Source organism: Anguilla rostrata, chromosome 14 (genome assembly GCF_018555375.3).
Source record: "Anguilla rostrata isolate EN2019 chromosome 14, ASM1855537v3, whole genome shotgun sequence".
Classification (NCBI taxonomy): domain Eukaryota; kingdom Metazoa; phylum Chordata; class Actinopteri; order Anguilliformes; family Anguillidae; genus Anguilla; species Anguilla rostrata.
The window spans coordinates 20,090,934-20,115,522 of NC_057946.1; the positions used below are offsets into that span (position 1 = coordinate 20,090,934).

The 24,589-nt window shown below is 36.8% G+C and overlaps 2 protein-coding genes and 1 long non-coding RNA gene across 3 annotated transcripts; 1 reads left to right on the plus strand and 2 right to left on the minus strand.

The window, feature by feature from the left end:
* Positions 1–5,324: 5,324 nt before the first annotated feature.
* Positions 5,325–8,900, minus strand: rx3 (retinal homeobox gene 3). The gene is made up of 3 exons (XM_064306940.1): positions 8,188–8,900; positions 7,593–7,828; positions 5,325–6,252 (listed from the first exon to the last, which is right to left on the minus strand). Exons 1-3 carry the CDS (start codon positions 8,498–8,500, stop codon positions 5,821–5,823), a joined length of 981 nt encoding a protein of 326 aa, XP_064163010.1. The 5' UTR covers positions 8,501–8,900; the 3' UTR covers positions 5,325–5,820.
* LOC135238837 (uncharacterized) lies at positions 7,639–23,178 on the plus strand. Its single transcript, XR_010325219.1, has 2 exons — positions 7,639–7,777; positions 22,652–23,178. It is a non-coding gene; the product is annotated as an uncharacterized LOC135238837 (long non-coding RNA).
* cplx4a (complexin 4a) lies at positions 17,284–22,798 on the minus strand. The gene is made up of 3 exons (XM_064306942.1): positions 22,638–22,798; positions 20,355–20,442; positions 17,284–18,102 (listed from the first exon to the last, which is right to left on the minus strand). Exons 1-3 carry the CDS (start codon positions 22,796–22,798, stop codon positions 17,875–17,877), a joined length of 477 nt encoding a protein of 158 aa, XP_064163012.1. The 3' UTR covers positions 17,284–17,874.
* Positions 23,179–24,589: the final 1,411 nt, after the last annotated feature.

Here is a 24,589-nt window from a genome sequence, read left to right on the forward strand (position 1 = left end):
GATGGTGCTTTTTCTTTAATTTGTTAATTTGTGGAGTACACATGATGTGAAGTTCATTCATGTTCTCATAAAACAGAACTCTTTCACACCACCAATCCTGAAAAAAGACGCTAAAAAGATGTTATTGAATACAATATGCAGTGTGTAATTGTTAAATGAATTATTCGGAGGCAACCCACCCAATAAAAAACCTAGTGCCTCGCCAAAAAATCAATTTAAACATTGGCCTCTGCCCTTTCAAAGAGTAGAGTTGTCTTCAGAAAATGGGAGTAATTCATTAAAAAAAATTTGATAGTCATTTGTAATATTTGCTTAAACAACTTCCCTCCAAAATCTGTAATAGGCAATTTTGTCTGCCATTACTGCAACATCCTCTGGTAGCTTCGGAAAGTGCACACTAGCACACACTCTCTCTCTAAAGCCTGTTCTGCCAGACACAGCTTCTTTTCACCACACCATTCGCCATCAGGGCTGCCCTGTCATCGAGTCATGCTTCATGTTCCACTGACACAGGCAGACTGTAGACGTGTGCCCGGCCAAAGGAGAGGCTCTTTCAGACAGAGACCGTCCTGTTTTCTCAGCCCTCCCTGTCAGCATACCAGCGCTGGCACTGGCATAATCAAGATTTGGTATTACATCACTGTGGGGTTACATTACTGTCCTTAAACCAGTGTTTTTGCTGGATGAGCCATGATACTGGCCAGTCATTTAGCGTATGTTTACATAAATTGAGTCATCAGCAAAATATATCTGCAATGAGCTCGTAGGATATCAGTATTTCCTAAATTAGCAGCGTAAAGAGGAATAATGTTTTTAACTGGTATAAAACCATTAAAAAACTACCATAAAAGTACATTCACACTTAGATATGGACATTTAACAGACAATCTTATCAAGGCTGACTTACACACGTATGTACAATTGTGCATACATTCAAGTTTAGGTAAGAAACAAGGTCACAACCAATAGTAGTAGGCAATACATAACTTTACAACATAGTTATAATAAATGCCTTAGTAGGTGCAAAAGCTTATCCCCCGCGATCCTGCTCAGGATAAGCGGGTATAGATAATGGATGGATGTGTTTTAAGTTCACTTGAAGATGGACAGTGACTCTGCTGTCCTAATTGTTAAAAGGACCTTCTTTCACCACTGGAGGGCCAGGATAGAGAAGGAAGTTTGTTCAGGTAGTAAATATGTCAGATAAGACCAGTGATTAAGATTAAACTTTAATAACTTTTTAAAGGATTTCCCCCTTTTTTTCTAATAGCATTTATACATATAAAATTTTCTATTTGACAGGGAGCAGAAGTGGAGTGACTGTGTGTTAGGGAAATACACCATGCTGCACTTTACAAATAGTTCCAGCAGATGGCAGTATACAGCCAATGGTTACTGCACATTGAACATGTGCAGTGCAGTGAAAAAATAAAAATGTCAAAAATAAAAGGTCAACTATCCTGGTATGTTTTCACTATATGTAAATTATTTAAAATTCAATATGATGAATATTGATAAAATTATCAAAATGTTCAAATATTGTGAACATCAGCACCTCTTTGTTCAATTTAGTATGACATGGAAACTAAAGCAAATTTGATGGCTCTGCAACATTCAGCGTATGCCAACTAAATGTTAAAGTGTGGAATGGCATTCATGAAAGGTTTAGAGGAGTAGCTGGCATATTTAAGGACAGATAATTTTCCAAATCCCATGAGTTCAAATGTCCAGGGTGATTTACCAATTTAATTTTCAGGTACGCTGAATTGCCTTCATTGTCAAATATCCAGTGCTGCATAATGTAAACAATGTGAGCACCTACCTTGAGAAATGATGCTGATAACAAATTAAAAGCTTATAATTGTTATAAAAGCGTAATGCCATCATAGCCCAACAAATTATAGTGATGGTGCTGCCAGGTGGCTTATCCTACTTATACCTTGGTTTTCTATGCAGTGATGTGAACCACATCCTGACCCTGGTGACAGCTGCAAGGTGGCGTATAATCAGCAATAGCCAGGCATGGAGGGTTTCATTTCTCCTGGTTGTCCTGCACAAGAATAAATACTTGGGTGATCATGCGCCTACAGTTTGCCTGTACCAAAAATGAACAGAGTGTACTCCACCATGACAAACAATGACTTGGCAGATGGTAGAGAAAACCAGCATCATGTATTTTAGAGGAGAGCCTGTTAGCCTCAGCTGTCTCAGCCTGCTGGAGAGGGGGCTGTTACAGAGATAAGCATATGTATAATAATAGCCAGTTTTAAATAGATCATTGGAAAAAAAAATTGCTAAGAGAAAATTGTAATAAAAATTGCATAAAAGGGGATAGGCTTGAAATTTTGGCCCTTAAAAAGGGCAATCCATGAAAACCGAAACATTTCATTTGAATGGATGGGGGAAGAACAGTTAAACAGAGGTACATTAAAAAAGCGCCAGACAACGTTTTGCAGAAGGGATCATGGGTGGTGGAGCCTGTAGCTTGTGAAACAACACACATAAATCTCCAACTGCAGAACACGTTTCACACCCCTGGTGAAATACTTTTTGTGATGTCATGCCCTTGGTGAAATGCTTTATTGTGATGTCACATGATCCTAGGTGAAATGTTCATTCATCCTGAGTATAGAAATCCCTAACTATCTGAAGACTCCAGTAGCTGAGAATTATGTGGCACTGATGACAACTAGTGGTGTGACTTGCACATTACACAATCATATATAATTTGGATTTTTATTCATACCATCAAATATATCGAGTAGACAACAGTCACATTTGAAAATGCAGTATTAGATAACTGAATATGTGTGCTTTATTCCCATTCTCAATTTTTAAAAAATCAATTTGTACATCAACTGAAAAAGGGTCATGGACGTGTATATTTTTCCATTATGTCCTACAGATGAATTTTCAAATGTAAAGAAGACACAGTGACCAACAAGAACTGCTCATAGTTCATGAAAATTCACAGAATGTTTGTGATAGGATTTTGGAACTTGACCAAATTCAAAACTACTGTATTTAATAGAAAGAGGATTGACTAATACCAGGGAATTAAAATGAATTCTGTAATTCTGCCAAACAAAGACATAATTTTCAGAACAATATTGCATATCCAGTGATTTAGTGCAAATGTACATAATGTAATGCAAAATTTGACAACATTGCCTTTTTACAAATTTCAATATACACACACTTATAAAGTAATCTCCATAATTTTTGGGACCAAGTTATACATATATGTATATTCTTGGAATCAACCAATTCACATGTGGTTAAAGTGCAGATTCTCAGCCTTTTTAAAGGGTTTTAAAAAAATGCATTTTGGTTTCACCATGTAGAATTTACAATATTTTTTAAGCATAGTTGGTCCCATTTCAGGGGACCATAATGTTTGGCCATTACATTACATTACATGAATGTGGGCTTGACTGCTTGAAGTCTATGATGCATAGACATCGATGTGTGCTGAGTATCTTCTCCGGTGATGCCCTGCCAGGCCTGAACTGCAGCCATCTTCAGCTCTTCTTTGTTTCAGGGGCTAGTTGACTTAAGTTCTCTTCAGTATATGAAACACATGTTCAGCGAAATGACTTAGCCAGTCAAGAATTTGCATTTGAAAAACTCTGTTGTTGCTTCAGCAGTATGTTTGGGATCATTGTTGTGCTGTAGGATGAACTACCATCCAATGAGTTTGGAGGCATTTGGTTGCAGTTTAGCAGATACGTGAGCAGATAAGATGCTTCTGTACACTTCAGAATTCATGCTGCTGCTATTAGCAGTTACATAATCAATAAAGACAAGTCATATAATAATAATAATAATAATAATAATAATAATAATACTCATCATCATCATCATCATCATAATCATAATAACCATAATACATTTTATTTATATATTGCCGTTCCAGGGTAAAAAACCGTCAGTTGAGTAAATACAGAAGGCAAAACAGATACATAGCACAGTAATACAGAACAAAAGGAAGTACAAAATAAAACATTTTTTAATGAAGTATAAAACACAAACAAAAAATGTACGAATCGAGGCAACGTTGAAAGCTAAGGGTAACTTGCGCTGAAGAGGTGGGTCTTGAGTAGGATGTAAAATTTTCACACTTTCTGATTCCCTGATGTTATTAGAAGAGCATTCCACAAGGAGGGAGCATCCACAGAGAAAGCTCTGTCACCAAACCTATGTAGATATGCATGTATGCGGGTCTTTGGGATGGTGAGTAGAGTGCCAGTATTAGAGGAGCTGGAGGGTGAGTGTACACAGTTAGCCGATGAGTGAGGTAGGGAGGAACCAGGTCATTGAGGGCGTTTTAGGTGAGCTTTGTGTCTTCCTGCTGAGGAGGTGCCATCATTTTCTGCTGTATGTCTCCTGGGCTTGCAGAACTGTTCCTCTGACGCCCCCCCCCCCACCCCAATGTGAAGCAGGTTAGAGGTGAGCTGCTTGACACTGGGTGAGAATGAATGTTTCTGCTTCTCAGGGAAGAAGATGAAGGGATGAAAAACAATATAAACCACACTCAGCCCAGAATAGTCAGCCAGGGTAGCTATGACAATATTTACCCACATTGCAAGTGAATTTGTAATCCTTCGAATGTTTAACTCTCTTGTCAGTATCGCAGTATTACAAATTAAACAATTGGGGCATTCCTAAATTACAATTTAGAGGGACCTGTATGAAGGGAAATAACAAGGTGTCTATCAGCCAATGCAAGTAATGAGGTGAGCAAATAATGGCAAGGATTCTGAAATACAGGGTTTCAAGATTGGGACATTAGTGAATTACATACATTCCTGCATGCTGTTTCTCAAATAAAATGTGCGCCTTATGCATCGCGAATAAAAGCAAGGCCATGCATTGTTCAGTGCAGTCACCTTGTGTTCATTCATTCACATTGTGGAGAAAGCCAATTATTTCAGGCATCACAGAACATTGGCAAGCACCTGCCCAGGGGTGACATTAGCATCTGTGACATCAGAGAAGAAAGCATCAGGGAAAATATAGCTTTACAGATGTACTGTGAGAGGCAAGATGACAAATTGTCTTCTTTTGAAAATGAACCCCAAGCTTAAATTGGATGTACACTGGAAAGGTCTTTTTGTACTCAAATTGATACCCTTTTTGATCACATTAACCAAAAAATAAATGTATGAACTGAAAAAAGAAAAGCAGGTTTTCGATTTTTGATGGAAATATTTAATGGTCATCTGGTAATGTACATTTACAAAAAATTTCTTGCTTAACAGAAAGGAATGTGATTATGTTAAAAATGAATTTAAATTACATTAAATTTACTATTATGATTAAAAAAAAATAGGTTTTTGGATGAATGACCAAAATAATTAATATTACAGTAAACTTTGTTCTTGCAAACAGCTCATGTGACTATAATACTGATGACATAAAAACAATATGGAAAAAATATGGCTGAAAAAAGCAAGAGAGTAGGGGGCATGATAATTCACCTCTTATTCACATCCTCATTAATGAGACAAGAAGCCATGGACGAAAGACTGTTCACAATGGCAGCACAGATTCCAGCAACCCAAAAATAGTTCTTCACTAAATTTCATAATAATCCTTCCATTTTCATATAAATATCAAAACAAACGTTTCTCTTGTAAGTCAGTACAGTTTCCAATGGACCAAAACACAGAGGAGAAGTAAAACAAAAAACAAAATCCTCTGAAAAAAGAGTGAAAATGACGTCTTGGAGGGGGAATTGATTTGAATTGCCACAGCACAACATGTGCCGATTTATGGAGGGGGAAGGGGGGGGGGTAAAATGGCCTTCATCCATGCCCTCTACCACGTCTTCCCAATGGACTGGATGTGCTCCTTGGCCTTCATCCTCAGGGACGCGATGCTTGAGTTCCGGGGGTCCGACTCCTCCAGGGGAAACTTATCCATGAAGCCTGTGCACTGGTAGGGGGGCGGGGGGCACATGGTGCCTATGTGCGGCAGGCCGTGTCCGAGGGAGGAGGAGTTTAAAAACGGCGGCGGAGTGTAGCTGTTGGAGAGTCCCTGGGTGGGGCTGATGAAGCCGGGCAGCGACTGGATGGAGGTGGGGGTAGAAATGGGGGGGCTCAGCCATGGCTCCAGCTGCAGGTTGGTGGAGTTAAAGTTCTGCTGAGGCGAACGGTTGAAGGTGATCATGGGCGAGTCCTGCAGTTTCATGGTGTTCACATCCAGCTTCTCCTGCCTTCTCCACTTGGCTCTCCGGTTCTGGAACCACACCTATAAATTCCATTGGAAATCCTCAATTCAGTGAATTTGTAATAAAAAGCAGCCATTTTGTACAGCATAATTTGCAATCAGATGGACACACACTGTGGATATGATTCCAAATAGAATCAAGAAAACTACACAAAGGCCATTTCACTTTTCAACACTTTAATCTTTTCATTTTTTTATTTCCTTTAAAAATATTTTACATGGACTTCAGTATTGTCTTAGACAGGTGTTCACCATGTTCTGGCTACATTTGGTAATTTGTGTCTGGATCTTTTTTGGTTAACTTTGAAAATAGTAAACGAGATCATTAAATTTAGCACCCATGCAAAGTAAAACATTTTTGCTGTAGCCTATGCAATAAAATTATGCACAATGTTTAAATGGAATTCATAAACTTTACTTAAATTTATCTGTCTGTAATAACATTTACAGAACATTTGTTTAAGTAGGCCTATGACTACCATTCAAAATACAATCCCAAAAAAGATGCATTAATATCCAACACACTTTTTGTGTGTATCCAACATACTTTAAAGGAAGACTATAACACTGACAGAGTTGAAAGTATCACAAAATGTCTTGTCCTTAACAAGACATGGTAGTCTGTTAAAAATGAGACACTATGTATTGTTTTTAACACATCTGTTTTGAGAGTGGATCACAGAAAGCAGGTTTATTTAGTCAAACTGTGCTCTTGAAGTGTAATGCATTGTCCTTTGATTCAGCAGTTGTGCATATCTGTTATTGCTTAACCAATAATAATAATAATAATAATAATAATAATAATAATAATAATATCTGTCTTTAGGCTACTAGACACACTTTGGGCTAGAATTTAGAATATTGTTGAATCTGCTGTAGCAACTAGGCTATAACTAGGTAAGCACATCACAACATAGGCAGCACTGGTGATCCTTAGAGAAAGCCATTAAATTTGGGCAGCATGCTATATATTTGCTTAAAGGCACAACTCCCACATTCAAGAAAGAATAATAAAAACATAAAATAAAATAAGTATAATTATTATTAAAACAACAACAACAACAATAATAACATACATTATTATTATTTGTCTTTTTATATCTACCACATCAAACTTTCAAAAAGAATCACTTAAAAATCATATTAAGAAATACAACCTTCAAAAGCATCCTGACTATATTTCAGCACATTTTTAAATGCTATTGCTATTAAAATGTTCCATTTGCAAGCATGATATCTTAATTTACTGTATGTTAATGTTCTTACGTGAACACCGTATAGGTTATACTTGCCCATAGTGCGTGGGTGTAAATTATTTACTAATTACAACATAAATGTGTATATGCTTTCCTATAGGCTACCTGAACTCGGACTTCTGGGAGATTAACCTTCAACGCGAGCTCCTCTCTGCTGTACACGTCAGGATAGTGCGACTTTTCGAAGGCTCTTTCCAGTTCGTGCAGCTGAAATGTGGTGAATGTTGTTCTGTTTCGCCTGTGCTTTTTCTTCGGATTCTCTTCATCGGAAAGCCTACCTTCACCCTCAGGTAAAGCTGGACTGATAGACGCCCCCGTATTGCTAGTACAACAGAAGCTCGCTAGAGAAACAAAGAGGCAAATAAATAATACATTGACAATAAAAAGAAGTTAGGCCTATATAAAGCCATAGAAGCTATAAAGTTATTTTATGGTAATACTACTATGAGGTAAATGTAATCGAGAAACTGTTTCAAGACTAAGAATCAAATATGCTTGTGTTTTGAAGGCACAGGTGAAAAATCCCTATAGCATGCATCTGACTGCAGTTGGTTAATTATTTAGCCTAATAGGCTGTTAAAAGCGACGGAGTAGCATAGTTAAAATGGGACGTGAACTTACATGAAATACAGGAAGAGTAAATACCCCGTCACAGCAATGATTTGATCCCAGTACAGAATGCTACATAAACATCACTCACTTTCAAAACTTTCAGTGTCATGCTCCTTCTTCAGAGTGGACATTTTGCAATTCCTTCTCCTCTCTGTGTCTTTGGTGGGCCTGGTTGTCGCATTTGAGGAAAATGACTGATGGAATACATTTTCGTCTTTAAATCCCAAAATTGCTTCAATGCTGTGAATCCTGGATGGATTTCCTGAGTTAAGAACTAAGCGCCCGGAAGGCGAAAGGTGTTCTTCCATCTCTTCGGATGATCCAAGAAACCGCATTGATGTCGAAAATGTGTTGGGTAAAATTTTAAATTCAAAAGTAAGTAGAAAATCGAAAACTTGCATACGTTGTTAAAGCATCACAACGTAATGGAAGCAAATGTGAGAATAGACAACTATTGTAGTTGTAGGTTATTGATTAGTCCAGTGATTATCTGCCGATATTTTTGTCATAAAATACTTTCTCCCACCAGTTGATATACGAAATTTAAAAATTTGTAAGAAAATCTTATCTTACAAATCATAAATTGATGGCAATCGTGTGTCTTATTGGCAACACCGACGCCTTCTCTGCTCGTTCATGGTCTTGAGCCGCAATGTAGAACTTAGGCTATGCCTCATTGGCTTTTTAAAGGATTCCTTCGACCAAGACCCTTTGTCCGTATGACAGCCCCGACCGACGCGTCGAGGGACGTCAGATTGCCTTAGCCCTTGGATTGAGAGGTTAGCATTGTCCAAATGAGTTCATGCTAACTCCTCCCAATTTCTTGTGGCGACTATAACTAAACAGAGCTTTATAAACCCCCTTACATAAATCTTTAGACAATCTTTTCTTACACATGTCATCATCACGATGGTCTGCAAAAAGAGGGGCGACTGGAGATTAGACTTTAAGGTGGAATAAAATCATAGTTGTAGGATTTCAGTCAGGATGCAGATTGCAAGATGCCATACAGGATTAACTTTTGACGTTTTAATCATAACGCATCCAACATCAATGAGTCGTGATTAGCCTATAGGCTACATCACAGCAGAGACGAAAGCTCGCATTAACATGAAAGGATTGCAAAATGTATCATGTCGTTACAGATTCTAATGTTTTCCTATGAGTTAATTTAGTTTAATTTTCTTCCAGCCTCATTGAATACAAAAAGATAAACTTTGAAATGCCAACTTGTTACATGTATAGCGAATCACCCCTATAGCTTACAAAACTGTATAGGCTATAGGGGTGAGTCTGTATAACTGTAACAGTTTTTGGTTTTTGCTCATTTACTCAGAAAATATTTAGTCTAGCACTATGAAATTTTACTTCAAGCAGCTCTGACATGTCATTAGTCATTACCCGATCATAACTTAACCGAGTCGGTCACAATTTAAACCGAAGTACAAACAGTCCTATGTTTCATCCATACAACCTAGTTGGTATAATTGTGACACCAGGGCGGAATAATTGTGTCCCTAAATGAAAACGTCCTATGCGGGTACGGAAGGTGTTTATGCACGTACTAAATGTTAATCAAGGAAACACATTTCCAATGGTAACGTGAGACCAGCCACATATTTCCTATCATGATGCATGGGACGTGATTTATTAAAAAACACAAACGCAAACATTTCACGAACAGCACAAGCAACTTAGTATTTTACATGAAGTGAGTTCTGTAAACGTTCAAATCGTCGAGGAGAGCTATATTTGTTTGTTTATTAACACCCAAGTAAGGTTTTTCAAATATTGTCGCCTACTGACCAATTCGGTGATTTTCTTTGCCATTAATTACTTGGAGCATCCAGGAAATGATGTCAGCGAAGCAAGCAAATTAGGAGAACAGACTTAACATCAAACAATGAACTAACTTAAAAAATAAAAAATTATAATGAGTACAATGCATTTATTTGACAAATATTTAAAAAAAATTTCAATGCCTAAGGTCTCCCCAAAAGGACGATATGTAGATGTATTTCAACACCATCTACTGTCCCTAATCTCTAAATGTGAAGCCCTCTCCATGACCTCCCTGGGTACCAACCCTCTAGTTTTCACTTTTGCTGGCCTTTCGTAAACATATAACAAAACAAAAGCATGTTGTTTGCTATAGCAACTCAGAGGCGGCATAATTGTAACAGCTGTTACATTTATACTGATGGGCACATCACGTTTTTTGGTCATCTAGTAAACAATTCCGCTAAAATTGACTCGGAAAACCATATAGTTTTCAAGGACAGATGACTGCCTAAAACGATGCATTATTTGTAGTGTATGCTAATATAATGCCTTATATCCGAAAATTACTTCGGGAACATATTTTTACTTAGCCTACCTCGCAGCAATAATAATAATAATAATAATCGTCTGCATTCTCAAAAATCGCAAGTGCAGCTGTTCAAATATAGAGAACGCTTATTCTAAAAACATCCTATAGTCCTCTGCAGAACCAGCCTATGGTCTGCTTTAAAACAATGATATGGAGACACGTCAAAATGAAAAGAAAATTGTTTATTTATTTATTTTTACTTTTTGGCTATTGGAACTAAATAATACAATGGCATAGTGAGACGTCTAAATAGACAGACGAATCAAACTTTAAGATGAGTGTAATCGAAAACGTTCAGTTAAACGTGGAACATAATAGACAAGTAATGTTGACTATCGGCCTATCGTATTTTGTATTTTGTCGCACCATTCAATAATTTAAGGGGGCAAGAATGTGGTTATTAGAGATTCAAAAATCTGACTGCAATTTATAGGTGCAATTAATTGGAAGAATTTACTAACTTCCTCAATATTGAAGGGATATGTGTAATTAGCACTAAACATAAATTGACAGCAGTTTGTTAATCCCTTGCCCACACGCTGTTTAAGGGGATTAGGTTTTTTCTTCTTAAAAAGTTAATGCCCTTTAAAACTATTTAGCTTCTCCTAATTATTGAAGGTGATTTTATCCATGGTTTACCACTGACTGAATAAGTGTTCAGAACATAAGGAGAGCATTTTAAGCTTTAACAGCTCTAAAGGACAAAAACGCGCGAGGAGAAATTTACGAGGCTTTTGTTTTCTTAAAATCAACAATGTATTCTAAGTGGGGATCTTGTTCAGTTGGTTTTGTCGTTTTTCATCGCATTTGCTATTGCCTGACCATGTGTGAGATTCGCAATGAGAATATAGAAATATAATTCCTGTTGTGCTAATTGTCATGTATATTCACGTAGACAAACATTCTAATTACTGTGGAGCCTTCTATTGTGTTCTCCCCACACCTTGGGGTTTATTGTTGCCTAGTGCTGCAACACTAACATTGCAACATTCAACGAAATATTGCAGTAAATTGAATTAAATACATCTCTTCGGTAAATTGTGGCTATACAGACTCAAGGCCAGCTCTGGAATATTGAGGTTAATCTTTTGTTCATCCATGTTGTTGTTGTTATTATTATTATTATTATTATTATTATTATTATTATTATTATTCTGAGCTTCACTGAACACTCATATTTACTCTTTATTAAGTTAAAGGAATTGGAAAAAGACACATACAATGTTTCTTGATTGCAGCAATTAAAAGATAAATTTACTAACTCATTTTAATCTTAGAGAATAATTTCATTTGGGTGGGTTGGCTATAAATATGATGCACCACAAAAGGAGGATGCAATTTAATGGATTGTTGACAATTCACTAGCTTATACTGAGTCATTTTGCAGTTACAATTGAATATTCCTATTACACCAAATACACATTTCTGCATTTTTGTACTTTTTACAATGCTCAAACAGTGCTAAAATAGACACAGAAAGAAAACTTGATTGAAACAGATATCGAGGTGGTCTGTTCACACCTGTTGTTATGTTTTACAGCATATGAGGGTCGTATCTGTTTCTGGATTTAGTGCCAACTTCTAGACTTAATTATTAATTAGCCCTAACATTTACACCATCTGACATTTTAGCTTCATTTGTTGATAAGAACATACATGATAGCTAAAGACTTTTCTCGTGTCACTAAATTAAATATTTTACTGTAATCTACAAGTGAACCAATATTCACATATACAGCCAATTAGCTAATTTAACCAGGGAAATTGGTGGAAACAAAAACCTGCATACAAACCAGCCCTCCAGGACCAGAATTGCCCACCCCTGCTTTATAGTCACTTTTAGTTTGTATTGGTGCATCCACACTCCTATAAGAGCATGATGGGGAAACAATCACATATTCAGTTCAGCTGCAGTGGTGTACTATGTGATTACTTTTAAAAACACATTTATAATCATTTCTAAGCTTGCATACCTTCCTTGTATTGTCATCATAAAGATAGGCTACAATTAAAAAAGGTTCATGTAAAATGTGAATATTATTTACTGTCATACAGTAGTAATTAAGTATATTTGAGTATATTTATAACTATATTATGAATATTTATATTTGCTTTACTTGTAGTATATTAACGTATTATATGTATAATTATAAGTATATTTATATTACTGAAATATTCAGACTTTGAATAATGCGTATCCATGCATATTACTGTCGATATGAGTGAGCCCACAGATGACTGTGCACTTTGTTTTTTCCTTTTGTAGCGTCAGACCTTTTGAAAATAGTTTTGTTTTCATTCCGCAATTGGCAACTGAGTTACTGTACTCCTTTGTCAGCTCAGGATTTAAGCTATGTGTACTGCCATGCACATGGTCCTGTTAAATATTACACGTGCTATCCTCGATTCAAGGTCAATATTGAATCAAGCTTCAGTTTAATTGCTGTGAGCTTTATTCGTTTTGAAATCTTTTGATTTTTGCGGTTTCATGTGATTTTAAGGCACACTCACTCAAAACTTTTATTTTTAAAACTCTGTCTTAATCCACTCGTGCCTTGGTTGCTCTGGACACAGTATCTACAACAAATGTGAATTTAAGCTATGCAATGATTTGCTCTATCCCTAGAAATTCACAGCAAAAGGATAATAGTAGTCACGTGTGATTGTACTGTCATGTTGCTTATGCATTTCCATATTAGAAAAACTGGAATAGATATTGTTGACTTTCAATCCCTGAATTCACGAAAAATTTGCTCTAATGGTTTCATGATGTTTACAACTTTATTGCTGAACTGTTTTCTTTCATAGTCAAATGAAGCTTTTTAGTGCTGTTCTTTTATTCACAAGACTTGAAATGACATACTCAGCCGGCAAGAAAACAAAAGAGTAGTGTCATTAATTAAGCGGTAGTAATGAACCATGTTCGGGCTATTGTGCATTTCAGAATAATTAGTGAGGGAGCGTATGCACAGAACATAAAAGCACATGTTTCTTTTATCCCCGAGTGGCAAAAATACTTTCTTCATAACCTCATTCCAGCATAATTTATGTCCTTGAAAATATGCATGATTGGTTGGTGTGATACAATGTTCATAATTATTTCTTGGGAAAATGCCATTGATATTTTTTTCTTTCATATCAGATATTTTGTATTTTCATATACAGTACAGTACCCTCTATAATTGTTTGTGCCCTTGATACAGATAAACAAAATAATACTTCTAAGCTATTTTAATCCTGAAACATGAAAAATATTAACCAATATTTAACAAACCAAAGTTCCAAGGATGTTACAAACAAAACAACGTTTCTTAAAGTATTAATTACAGTATTTTGCAACATGTGCTCATACTTCTAAGCTTATATGCATGAACAGGTGCAGTAAGAATATATTGCATTGATCATCCAGGCCACAGACAGATTGAGAACTTTGGACCAAATTCAGGCTACAATAAATAAAGTTGCAAGTGTTATTAATTAATTTAAATAAGCTGTGCAACACTTCGCTGAAGAACATTTTTGTGGGAATGACACAATAACTCAATGTAGAGAAAAATACATGTATTTTGTTATCTCAAAGATAAGAACATGAACAGTGAGCAATATCTCAGCTGGTCACCATAAAACAAATTATTATCTTACATTTTTCCTTCTGAAAAAAGGGGGTCTACCTGCTGGTTATGCTCTCACCAAGCATTCACTTATAATGAGACCAGTACTGGACTTGTAAATGTGCATTATATGCTATTCAGTGTTAGTTTGCAACATTACCTGTTGTTGTTTTCAGTTTGAGTTTTATAATGGCATCCAGCAACTAAAGGGCACGTTTACCACTCAATGGTTAAAAAGATGTCATTCAATTGCAATACTAACCTATCATACTGAGCGACTATATAAAATAACGTATCAAATCTTTAGTGTCTTAGCTAGCCTGTGTAATCTGTACCCTAAAGGGTTAATTTTTAGATGAAGGTACTTGAATAACTCTGGAATCTTGAGTAGTTAAGAGCTGTTTGAAAACCTGTTGGATGTCTCTCAAGACTGGGTAGGGCTGGGTACCCCATTCTTAGAACATTTTAAACTTTTAAAAAATCATTTAATATGGGAATTTTAATAATTTCTGGATTACTCTATATAACCCCATCCTAAAACCCTATAAATGAGATATGGGGGTAGAGTTCATGTGCACGTAGTAAATGGGAATCAGTACACATTGGTCATGTGACTATTTTGAGTATTTTGATGGATTTATTTGAAGTGCTTACATATCTTGAAAATAATGTTTTTATGGGTAATTAGCATTGCTGCTGAAAACAGAAAAAAGTGGAGACTTCACTTTAATTGTTTCTTGTATGGACAATTAATGAATTCAGTTCTGCATCAAGTCTGTGAAGAACAGCCCATGCTTTATAAGATGTGTATTGTGTCAACAGAAGAAACCATGTCTAAAAAGATTAAATATTCCTACATTACTGTAGATTTTACATTTTTTTTTGCATTATTGCAATTTCAGAATTCATATTTTCTAAATTATGAAAAAATATCCTGAAATATTTTAAAACCAAACAGAAAAAGACTGGCAACAAATGTAATATTGCGTAAATTAATACCTGTCTTCCATTCATAAATCTATTTTAGGTTTAAGCAAGGAAAACATGGGTTATTGTAAATTATACCAGCTACTTTTTAACAAGGTCTATGTGATTTAATCAGTTTGACCAGTATCTCTTCGCTTCTCCTTTCATTATTTTGAATGAGTGATTTGAAATAGTCAAAATGCACTTGAACTAGTTTTAGAACTACTGTTGCCTTAGAAATCCTGCTATTCAGAAAAAGTAAACATTTCTGAATGTGTATGATGTCCTGTTGTTTGCAGCAGTTCGTCAGTATCTGAATCCTGTATGTAATTACATTGAAAAGCTATTCTTTATCTTATTCTTGTGTTATTGGGAGTCAAGGACATGAAATAATGACATGTTTTTTTATTTGAAAAGAATGTAATTTCTTTCCAACCAACGAAAAAACAAAACCCAAACTGGATGACCTATTAAATTAGGGAGACATTTGCTCTGCATACCGAACATGCAGATGAGCTTGAAATTATTGATGATGAAAAGTAACCTTTAAACTGATTTGTGCTAATTTTCCTGGATGCAATTTTGATCCTCAAGCTTGTGTGCTAATTTTAAGCAAGGATTAATCACCAGAAGTTACTTCATTTACTCTAATTGGTTGGTATTGCCATTGTAACCATCATCGACTTTACATGAAAACATTCAAATATAACAAATAGATCAGTATGGAGTGACAAAATTTAGTCTCTTTGCTATAAGCATTGATATTTATTGTAATCCAACTGATTTCTTGTGATAAAAATTGTTTACTGAGGTAAATAGAGACAACACAACTATATTAATTCCAGTACTTCCCTTGGCACCTCTGGCATAAGTCATAGGATCTTCCTCCATACAGTACCTTTCCATCCATCCATGGTCATTGCTCATGTTACATTACATTACAGGCATTTAGCAGATGCTCTTATCCAGAGCGACTTAGACCACGTTTACATTTCTGAATGCTGCTTTTGCGATCAGTTAACAATTCCTTTGAATATTGATGCTTGCGGTCGCCATCTTGCTAGAAGATCCCCTTTCAGTACTACTAAGTTTCAGCCTCCTGCAGAGGTAACCAGGCTTCTGAGTAAACTGTTACAGCAAATTTCACCACCACATTTTACAGTGGATCTGAGGCTGAAAATGCATCCTTTATTCCATACCAAAACCACTGCCGGTGTGTGACAAAAGATCTGAATTTTGGTCTGAACATAACACCTGGTGCCAATCTAAGTACCAATGCCATGCCATGCCAAGAACTCCTGGGGCTGAGGTTTGATGATTGCTTTCCAAAAAGGCTTTTTGGTAACTTTGACCTATTGTATGGAGTTGGTATCTACAGTAATTGTTAATTTGGAAGCTTGATGACCCCAAGATACAACCAAGTTCTGTTATTCTCCAGTTATGGCCCTTGGAGTTGTCTTTACCTCCTGAGCCATCTTCATCACTGTGGAGTGAGAAAGGCAAGACACACTTGCGCCCTCTAGCAGGCAAGTTTGCTACTGTTCTGCTGGCATCAAAGCTCTTAATTATTGCCTTAGCTGGTAGTATTAAGTAGCATATTAAGTTTTTTTTTTTGGTATCATTGCCTGATTTATGTAGGTCAACTCCCATTTGTCTCTTTTTATTTGAGAGATCTTTGCCTTTCCCCACAGTGATGGGTGACAAATATATTTTACGTTCGTTTTTACCTTACTTTCTAAGTGAAACAGGATAATAGTTTCTTAGAGCTGAGATGAACTTACAGTGGAATTGCATTTTATTTATAAGGAAACTTTTGGAAAATAATGTGATTTTTTTTTCTCAGTTTTTTTTAGAATAACAAACATTTCCCCAATATTTTGAACATAATCCATTGCTCATTAACTGTGTCGTTAATTTTATGTGGTGTTTTTGCTGATCTGACCAGTGTCTTAGCTGGCATGTGCCTGTTTGTTCATATTGTGGTTGCTTTTTCCAGGTAGTAAGGCAAGAGTGCCCTGGTAACAAAAATATGTTTTTACATATATGGAGGTCCAATGTATGGGAATTTGAGAATGGTCTTTTTTGTGACTATGGAAGGCTGGTCTGATAATATTTTAAGGTTTTATCTACACAACCAATGATATCAAAACAATATACAGACTAATTTGGTGCTTGGTGTAAGGTTGAAAAATTGTTATTGAAGTATATGCTATAAAGTACAGACAGGCAAGTGTCGTGATCCACAAATTAATTAATTTATTAAGGACAATGGGCACAATCATTCACATTGCAAAGGCTAATGCACGTCCTACTGGCTTGAACATATGACCTTTCAATTGATGTCTTTTTCAGATTTTACATTCATCATTTAATTCAGAGCTCTGTAATGTACTATAGATTTGGCAGATCTGCTGTGTACCCAACTTCACAAAGAAGAAACAGCGATTTCTCAAAGTGATCTGTTGTTTAAGCGAACCAGCGCCACCGTCATTGTCAACCACACATCACACATTTCTTTATGGTGTCACATCAATAAGCCAATTACATGCTGTCGAAACATTACCTGTTTGCATATACAATGGGTAAAATTTAACATATATTTATTTGTGGAAAGGAATGATCAAATTAACAGAAGCAGAAACAATCTAAACATTTTATTCAGACAATTTATACAAAAACCTAATGGATTAAAACATCAATTTAGAGGTTAAATCCAGGCTGGCTATTTTGAAGTACCTGCCTGGAAAAAAATACTGTCAGGCTTAACTGATTGCCCATGAACCAGGGGAAAAGGACATCCAGAGACTGGCAGGAGCTGTTTCTTGTGTTACATAATGGAGCACTTTTCCTCAGCCTTGGTTTTCATGTCGGTTAGGGTGGCCTGTGCCTTCTCCTTAATCTGGTCCATGTCCATGTTCTGAAGGTTCTGTATCTGACCAAAAATGGAGTCCTTCTCCTCCTCCTCTGTGGCGTCCTCGTCAACCATCTTCAGCAGCTCCTCTGGCACATCCACATCATCTCCTGCCATCTGGATCATGTTCTCATCCTGCTCACTCTGGGAAAAGAGGACATTTAAAAGCACAGTTTATATGGAGACCATGCAGCACCATAGAGTTCTTACAACCGATAGGTATTTTATGCGTTTGTCCTAATGCACATTTTATTTGAGAAGTTCCAAATGTAGGACCACATAAACATCAGGTTATAATATACAGGTATATACATATGAGCCATTAGATGTGATTTATCAAAGCTGATAACAATTGTAGCTCAAATGATATTTGGGATAACTTAAGGTTTCAGTGGCTGCTTGATAACAGGCCATTCATAACATGCTGACTGATGTGTTTGAAAGGCTGATGCAGGATCACATCATGAGTCAGAGGAGACAGGGCAAAGGTGGTAGTGTGAAGCTCCTGATGCTCGCCATCTGGCATTGTCTTTCAGGCATAATTTTCAATAATGAGTGCAGTAAAAGACGTGTGAGGTGCATAGCTTAAGCAATAAAGCTCAAAGTCACGTGAGGTTTATCATGGTCAGTTATAAAGATTCACCAACAAAACTGAGGCTCATTACTACAGAAAGAATTAAAAGCAGTATGAGTCACCCACAAGACAATGTACCAAGTTTACAAAAATGTATCCGTTTAAGACATACTTCTTGATAGCCAGGTGTCTGCCATGCGTTGGCATATCGAGATTTAGAAAGCTTTCTCAGAATGCAACTATACTTTGAGCATGTGATTTATAATAATGCATTGAGCTCTATTTAGTCTCTTTTGAAATGTTTATACATATTATACATATGTAACACATATATTCATTGAAAATTATCTACAGATATATTAATTTGTTTTTCACACAGTGTGATTTTGGCTGTACTTGAGTATGTGAGTGGATGAAAACTAGTGTAGAGGAAGAACAGTCCTCCTGTGCTTGTTATGCCAGGAATTGATTTAACTATATTGCCATTTACTGTAATGCCACTCAAGGGGGCATTTTAATATATTGTGCTGTGGTTCTGTCAATGGCTGAATCAAAACCCATCAGATCTTCTTAAATTCTTTGTGTTTGAAAGATCCATTTTAGGAGACTATATAAAAATCAGAATAACAGGAACAGCATATTTTAAGCATTTTTGTACTTTTTTTTTTTTTTACACTTGTCTTTTTTAAGTAATTATTTTTATTGTTTAACAATAACATTACATAGTTCACATATGAAAATATATACTTCATACACAGATGAAGCATGAATTAACACAAAGAAGCAAAACCTCCTTCAGTTACTAAAAACAGTAACATTTTTGGAAGAATATTACTCATGAATCTCAATGAAATGCACCAGTACCAATGAGTTAAGCAATACATTACATATCCAAATACTGTATGCATACAACAGCATCAAGGTAGGGTTTTCAGTTGGCTTGCCAATGGCTCAAACTATTGTTCTTCTACAGAATGTGTACTACTACAAACTCTTGCTTGGTTGCAATTGTCCCCCCATTGTTAAGCTAATAGATTGCATTGTTGGATCCATACAGGGTTCACACAGTGGGGAATCCAGGCATACAGTATATCACTTGTAATGGTTATCAGACTAAGGTGTAGACATAGCCATATTGAACAGCCCTAAACTCACTGCTATTTGAATGATATTTTCCAATATTTACATTAAATGGAATGTTTAATATAACTGAGCATGCTCTATATGACATCATAATGAAACAATTATGGCATCAAAATATAATGTAATCACATTAAAATAAAAACCTTTTAGTGTGGACAGTCCATATAATCAATCAGTATTCACTCGTTATCAGTTTGTGTTTAAAGTCAACAGCCTAACTCATCTGTGCTAATACTTTTCCCTACTCCTTCCATTGTTGAGTTCGCTAGAAATGTAGTAGTCAGTCAAATACATGGGCATGGTTCTGCCTCCCATGCTACTCAATGCTTCCAGTTTGTTATGGCTAATGGCATGGTATGGTATGGTATGGTTTGGTATGGCTAATGCAGACACCTCCACTAAGTGCTAAATACAAGTTTAAGGTCAGGATACACTATGGGACTTGCATGTGGGACCTGCAAGTCCTGAGTATGAAGCCTTATTTTTTTCTTGCTTTAAACTTCTGACCTTACTTGTGTATCTTTTCCTTCCTGTATGCAGTTGAACTCAGGACACTGTACGGGGGTTAGACACAGCCTTTGGCTCTTGCAAATTAGACCTCTGACATCTGGGTAAACTTCTTAACTAGGGCATTTAAGTTGAACAATGATCAGCACAAATATATATATATTATACTTACCTTCGGTAGCCTGTATTTTTCTCTTAAACATGTCCTTAAAGTTGCCCTCTCAGCTTTCTTATGCAAGAAGTCAGCATCTCTTTGCATCCTGGAATGTGAAAAAGAGATTTGATTGCATTACCTCCTGTGACCGCTGCTTTAATACGTCAGACACCAGATGTACAACTCATTCAGTAACAGACCTGTAACGTTTAAAATGATACTAAACTCACCGCATAAGCACTACAAACCCAGCACCATAGCTTTCTTTGAAATGCATGAGATTTTAACCGATAATATTTAGGCTACTGCTTTTGCCGTCACTATTCTTGTTAACTAACATAAACAATGCATCTTGCCTTTGACTTGAACATTGTGGTTCTTACAATGGATGACAGTAATGGATGTTTTTTGTAATATCACATCTTCCAGTTTTTTACTTAATTTGGGCTTTTTGGGGAAAATAAAATTCTCCATAGTGTGTACACTGGGGAGCAAAACAAATAACCAGTTTTACAGTTTCAGTGTGGTGCAGTATATGTCTCCAGCCATCACATGAAGGGACTTTGTTGGCAAAATGTGTTAACTTTTTTTGTGACAAAGTGATCCCCTCATATCTACTTCCAATATAATAAATCACAACCATGACTTTTTCTCCTAGCTCCATGGAATTTGACTGCATAAATTGCATGAACCTTTTTGGTTCGGACATAAGCATGGATAAAAAACTTAGGAGGCTCAGCCAGTGTAATCTTATTGTGTCTCTAAGTATGACTTGCCGTTGACACTACCAGAAGGCATTGTGTTTGCTTGCTTGACAGAAATCATATTGGATATTAAAATTATGACAATTCATGGATGTGGACAATTTGAGTCTTTTGACCGTAACTGGCTGCCTCTTTGAAGTGTTACATTCTTGGCCTTAAGTGACACCTTAGACACATCTTATCAAAGCAAGAATAAATCAGTCTATTTTGATTTAAATGAATAGACAATATAATATAGTATTTGATATGCCGTTTAATTTTTACACTGCTAAGTTCATTCAAAGATCTATAAAAACACTATTACTGTAATTGAGAGGGTAGCACCTGATAAGCTGCCAGCATGTAATGCATGGCAGCCATTTTGTGCTAGAACTCTCAGTGGAGGGGCATACATTTTTAACCAATTAAACTTGAGGATAAGATTGACAGGAACAGATTAGAGATTAGGCAAAAACGCTCCGATTAACACTCTTGCTCTTTGTGAGAAGTACCATGAAATTCTTAAGGACTTGTCAGGACTTCCATTTTACATCTCACCTGGATCCCTGTTTCCCTGCACTGATATTACTGTGTATATGTAATACCTTTTAATGTGCTTATTACTGATTGTATTAAATAATAAATATATATATTTTCTGTAGTCACAGTGCAATAATTATGAAAAGGTGACTTTCTAATAATGACTTTCTAATTATTTTTATTCACACATTTAAACTGAACTCAAGTATACAAATGCCTGCTGGACCAAAATAAATAAATAGATTAATGATCAATGCAACAATCCCCGGGCTTTGTCTTTTCCGTCTGAGTTGACTGGCTGTTAATATGAGGCTGAGAGGCATAATATCAGACATGTTTGCGTGATCCACGGTGCTTGCTGCTTGGCTGATCTCAGGGCATGGCAGATGTCATGTCAAAGGTTTTCTGGACCTCCAGAGCACGCAGCAGCATTATCACATCAGGTTCCCCAGTCATAAATACCTGCTATCGCTGCTGCTTGTTCCCACAACTACGTCAGCGCTGCTTGGATTAAATAGTCTAGTCTTGCAAATCCCAAAACCAAAAATGCACCACCATGGTGGAAGATTAGGGGATAGGAATGCTTTTCTGAAGGCAGAATTCTCTGCTGAAAAAACGACAAATGGAGCTTTGTGAATTCCCTGTGATTAATTTGTGCTTGGGCACAATGGCTGTATCGTGACCTTGAGATGAAAAACAAAAGAAATTATATTGTGGAGTGAAAAACTGAGCTGTTAAAACTAGACCCAGCAGTAGCCATAAAAGAAAATAACACCGAACAGACCATTGAATATTGGCCTAAACGCCTGGAAAAAATAAAAAAATAAAAATAAATTTCACTGGAGTACCTGTCTAATGAACTCTTTCACTAGAAAGGGTTTTATGTGATGTGTTTGCAAGTCAGTTACAATGTTCAAAGTAAAGCTCCAAAAACAGAGCTCTCTATCGTTATACTTTCTATATTCTGCTGTACCCTCCCACCTCCATTTTGTGACAAATGGACAGGCTGGTGACTTACTTCTCCTCCACCAGCTGCTTCTGGTACTCCTCGTACTCCTCCCGAGTCATTCCGGCGGCGGCGGCGGGGTCAGCCGGGGCGGCGTCCTCGCTCTTCTCCTCTCCGCCGAGACCCAGGTTCTTCACCTGGTTGCTGACCATACTCTTCAGGAAGAAAGACATCGCGCCTCAAGGGTCCACCTCACTTTTATATCAAAAATGTTTTTGGTGAAAAAAAAAAGAAAAACGCCCGTTTTTTCTCTTGCGCCCCTGGATTGGTGTCCGAGCAGCGAAAACCCAATGAGAGCCTGTCTAACAAGCCGGCTGCCTGGCTGCGTAGTCAAGGGCACTCTGACAGCAGACAACAGAGGCCAAAAGGAAAAAAAAAAAAAAAAAAAGCAGCAGCAGCAGCTATGCCACAGTCGTAATCTGGATTAAACCTCTAGCTCTAGTGCTCTAGGAGGCAGATGGTTTATGTTTGTTTAAATAGAAACTACATTTAATTGTTCCATATTGATTATCTCTTGACCAAACTTGACCTATAAATTTTGTTGACCAACAAAGTTGACAGAGAATACATTTTTTTTTGTTGCTTTTCTAGGTTTGATTTTGTTCCCCGCCTTTTCTCGTACGAATATTGCATCCACCGAAATGACGCTAATCTGATTACTTTGGAAGAGGCGGGCCCGTTGTGCCACGGGAGTATCTCGCAGAGATTTATATTTATACCCCTGAGCCAGAGAGAGAAGTGCAGGATTATCAGACTCAGTTTATCTTGTTGATGTTGGACGAGTGCACTTCTACTGTAAATCACTGGCCCGCTTTGACTGACAAAATTAGGGAAACAAATGCAAATTTTGAAGCAATACATCACTTTAAATGGTCCACCCCAGCTCTGTATATACAGTAGTGGTAGAGGTACTTGGCTTAGACGTATATAGTCTGTCACTAAGGTGAATATAAATTGTGAAATTCTTGCCCAAATGTTATAAAAATACTACTTTTAAGTTACAACAGTTAAAGGTGGGAATTGCGTCAATACAATCACGAAATAACTGCAATTTTCTTTCAGGTGAATTCACACAGCAAAATGTACAGTCACATCCAGTGCCTAATACTGAAATGAAATTCTAAGAATTTTTTTTATTATATGCTTAAAATACTTCCTGGAAATGACGCTTAGTATAGTTTTAATTATATTAGTTAAAATTTGTGGCCTCCGATAATTTCATTATTGCCATAGTTATGACAAGGCCCTCAAAAATAGCAGCAGAAACTTCTGTCTAGCACCTAAGGTGATTACGTTGTATTAGTGCCGTGTGACAGTATTAAGAGGTGGTCTGACATTCCTAGATCAAGGTTAAAACACTTAAAGCAAGAGGGAATTCATTATGCTTTCACAGTGCTGCCGTTCCATTGTCAGGGGAACATGGGAAAAAGCACAACAAACACAATGAAAGCGCTGGAGAACGGACAGACAATTAGAGGAGTGAAACCAAGGATGGTCCAAGTGTGTTCTTTTCATCCTTGTTTCTTCCTTTCTTCCTCGCCACGCTATTCTGTCATGGCTTGGGATCCCTCAACTTCAAATCTGCATTAATCAGACGGTAATAAGCAGCGATAATCATATTGCACGCAGCCTATTAACAGTGGATCAGAGGTAAAGAAATAATTGGCTTATAAATAAACTGATAAAGAATCGGCTTTTTAAAAAACCCGATGAAGATGCTGTCGCAATTGTGCCGAGTTAACTAATCATATTTAAAAAAGACTTTTTAATCCTCCGTTGGGTCCTACTGCAGATTATATCTTGTATCTGCCATGATTACTTTTCGGGAACTCGGCTGCTGCAAAGCTCCTTCCTACCATTGAACAGTATGAAGTATGAAAAACAAACATCCAACCAACCTGCTGTTCCGCTCGTATGACAAGGGATGTGGGAGTGACAGATGTGCTGGCATTTCCCCCTGCCTC

What these genes read in the sequence shown, in the direction of transcription:
- rx3 (XM_064306940.1), bottom strand. Translation starts at nt 8,500, where the DNA reads ATGCAAGTTTTCGATTTTCTACTTACTTTTGAATTTAAAATTTTACCC. An exon ending in TGACACTGAAAGTTTTGAAA is followed by an intron (nt 7,829 to 8,187) that starts GTGAGTGATGTT and finishes TTGTTTCTCTAG; the next exon opens with CGAGCTTCTGTTGTACTAGC. An exon ending in TCCCAGAAGTCCGAGTTCAG is followed by an intron (nt 6,253 to 7,592) that starts GTAGCCTATAGG and finishes TGGAATTTATAG; the next exon opens with GTGTGGTTCCAGAACCGGAG.
- cplx4a (XM_064306942.1), bottom strand. Translation starts at nt 22,798, where the DNA reads ATGTCTTTCTTCCTGAAGAGTATGGTCAGCAACCAGGTGAAGAACCTG. An exon ending in AAGCAGCTGGTGGAGGAGAA is followed by an intron (nt 20,443 to 22,637) that starts GTAAGTCACCAG and finishes TTCACATTCCAG; the next exon opens with GATGCAAAGAGATGCTGACT. An exon ending in AAAAATACAGGCTACCGAAG is followed by an intron (nt 18,103 to 20,354) that starts GTAAGTATAATA and finishes CTCTTTTCCCAG; the next exon opens with AGTGAGCAGGATGAGAACAT.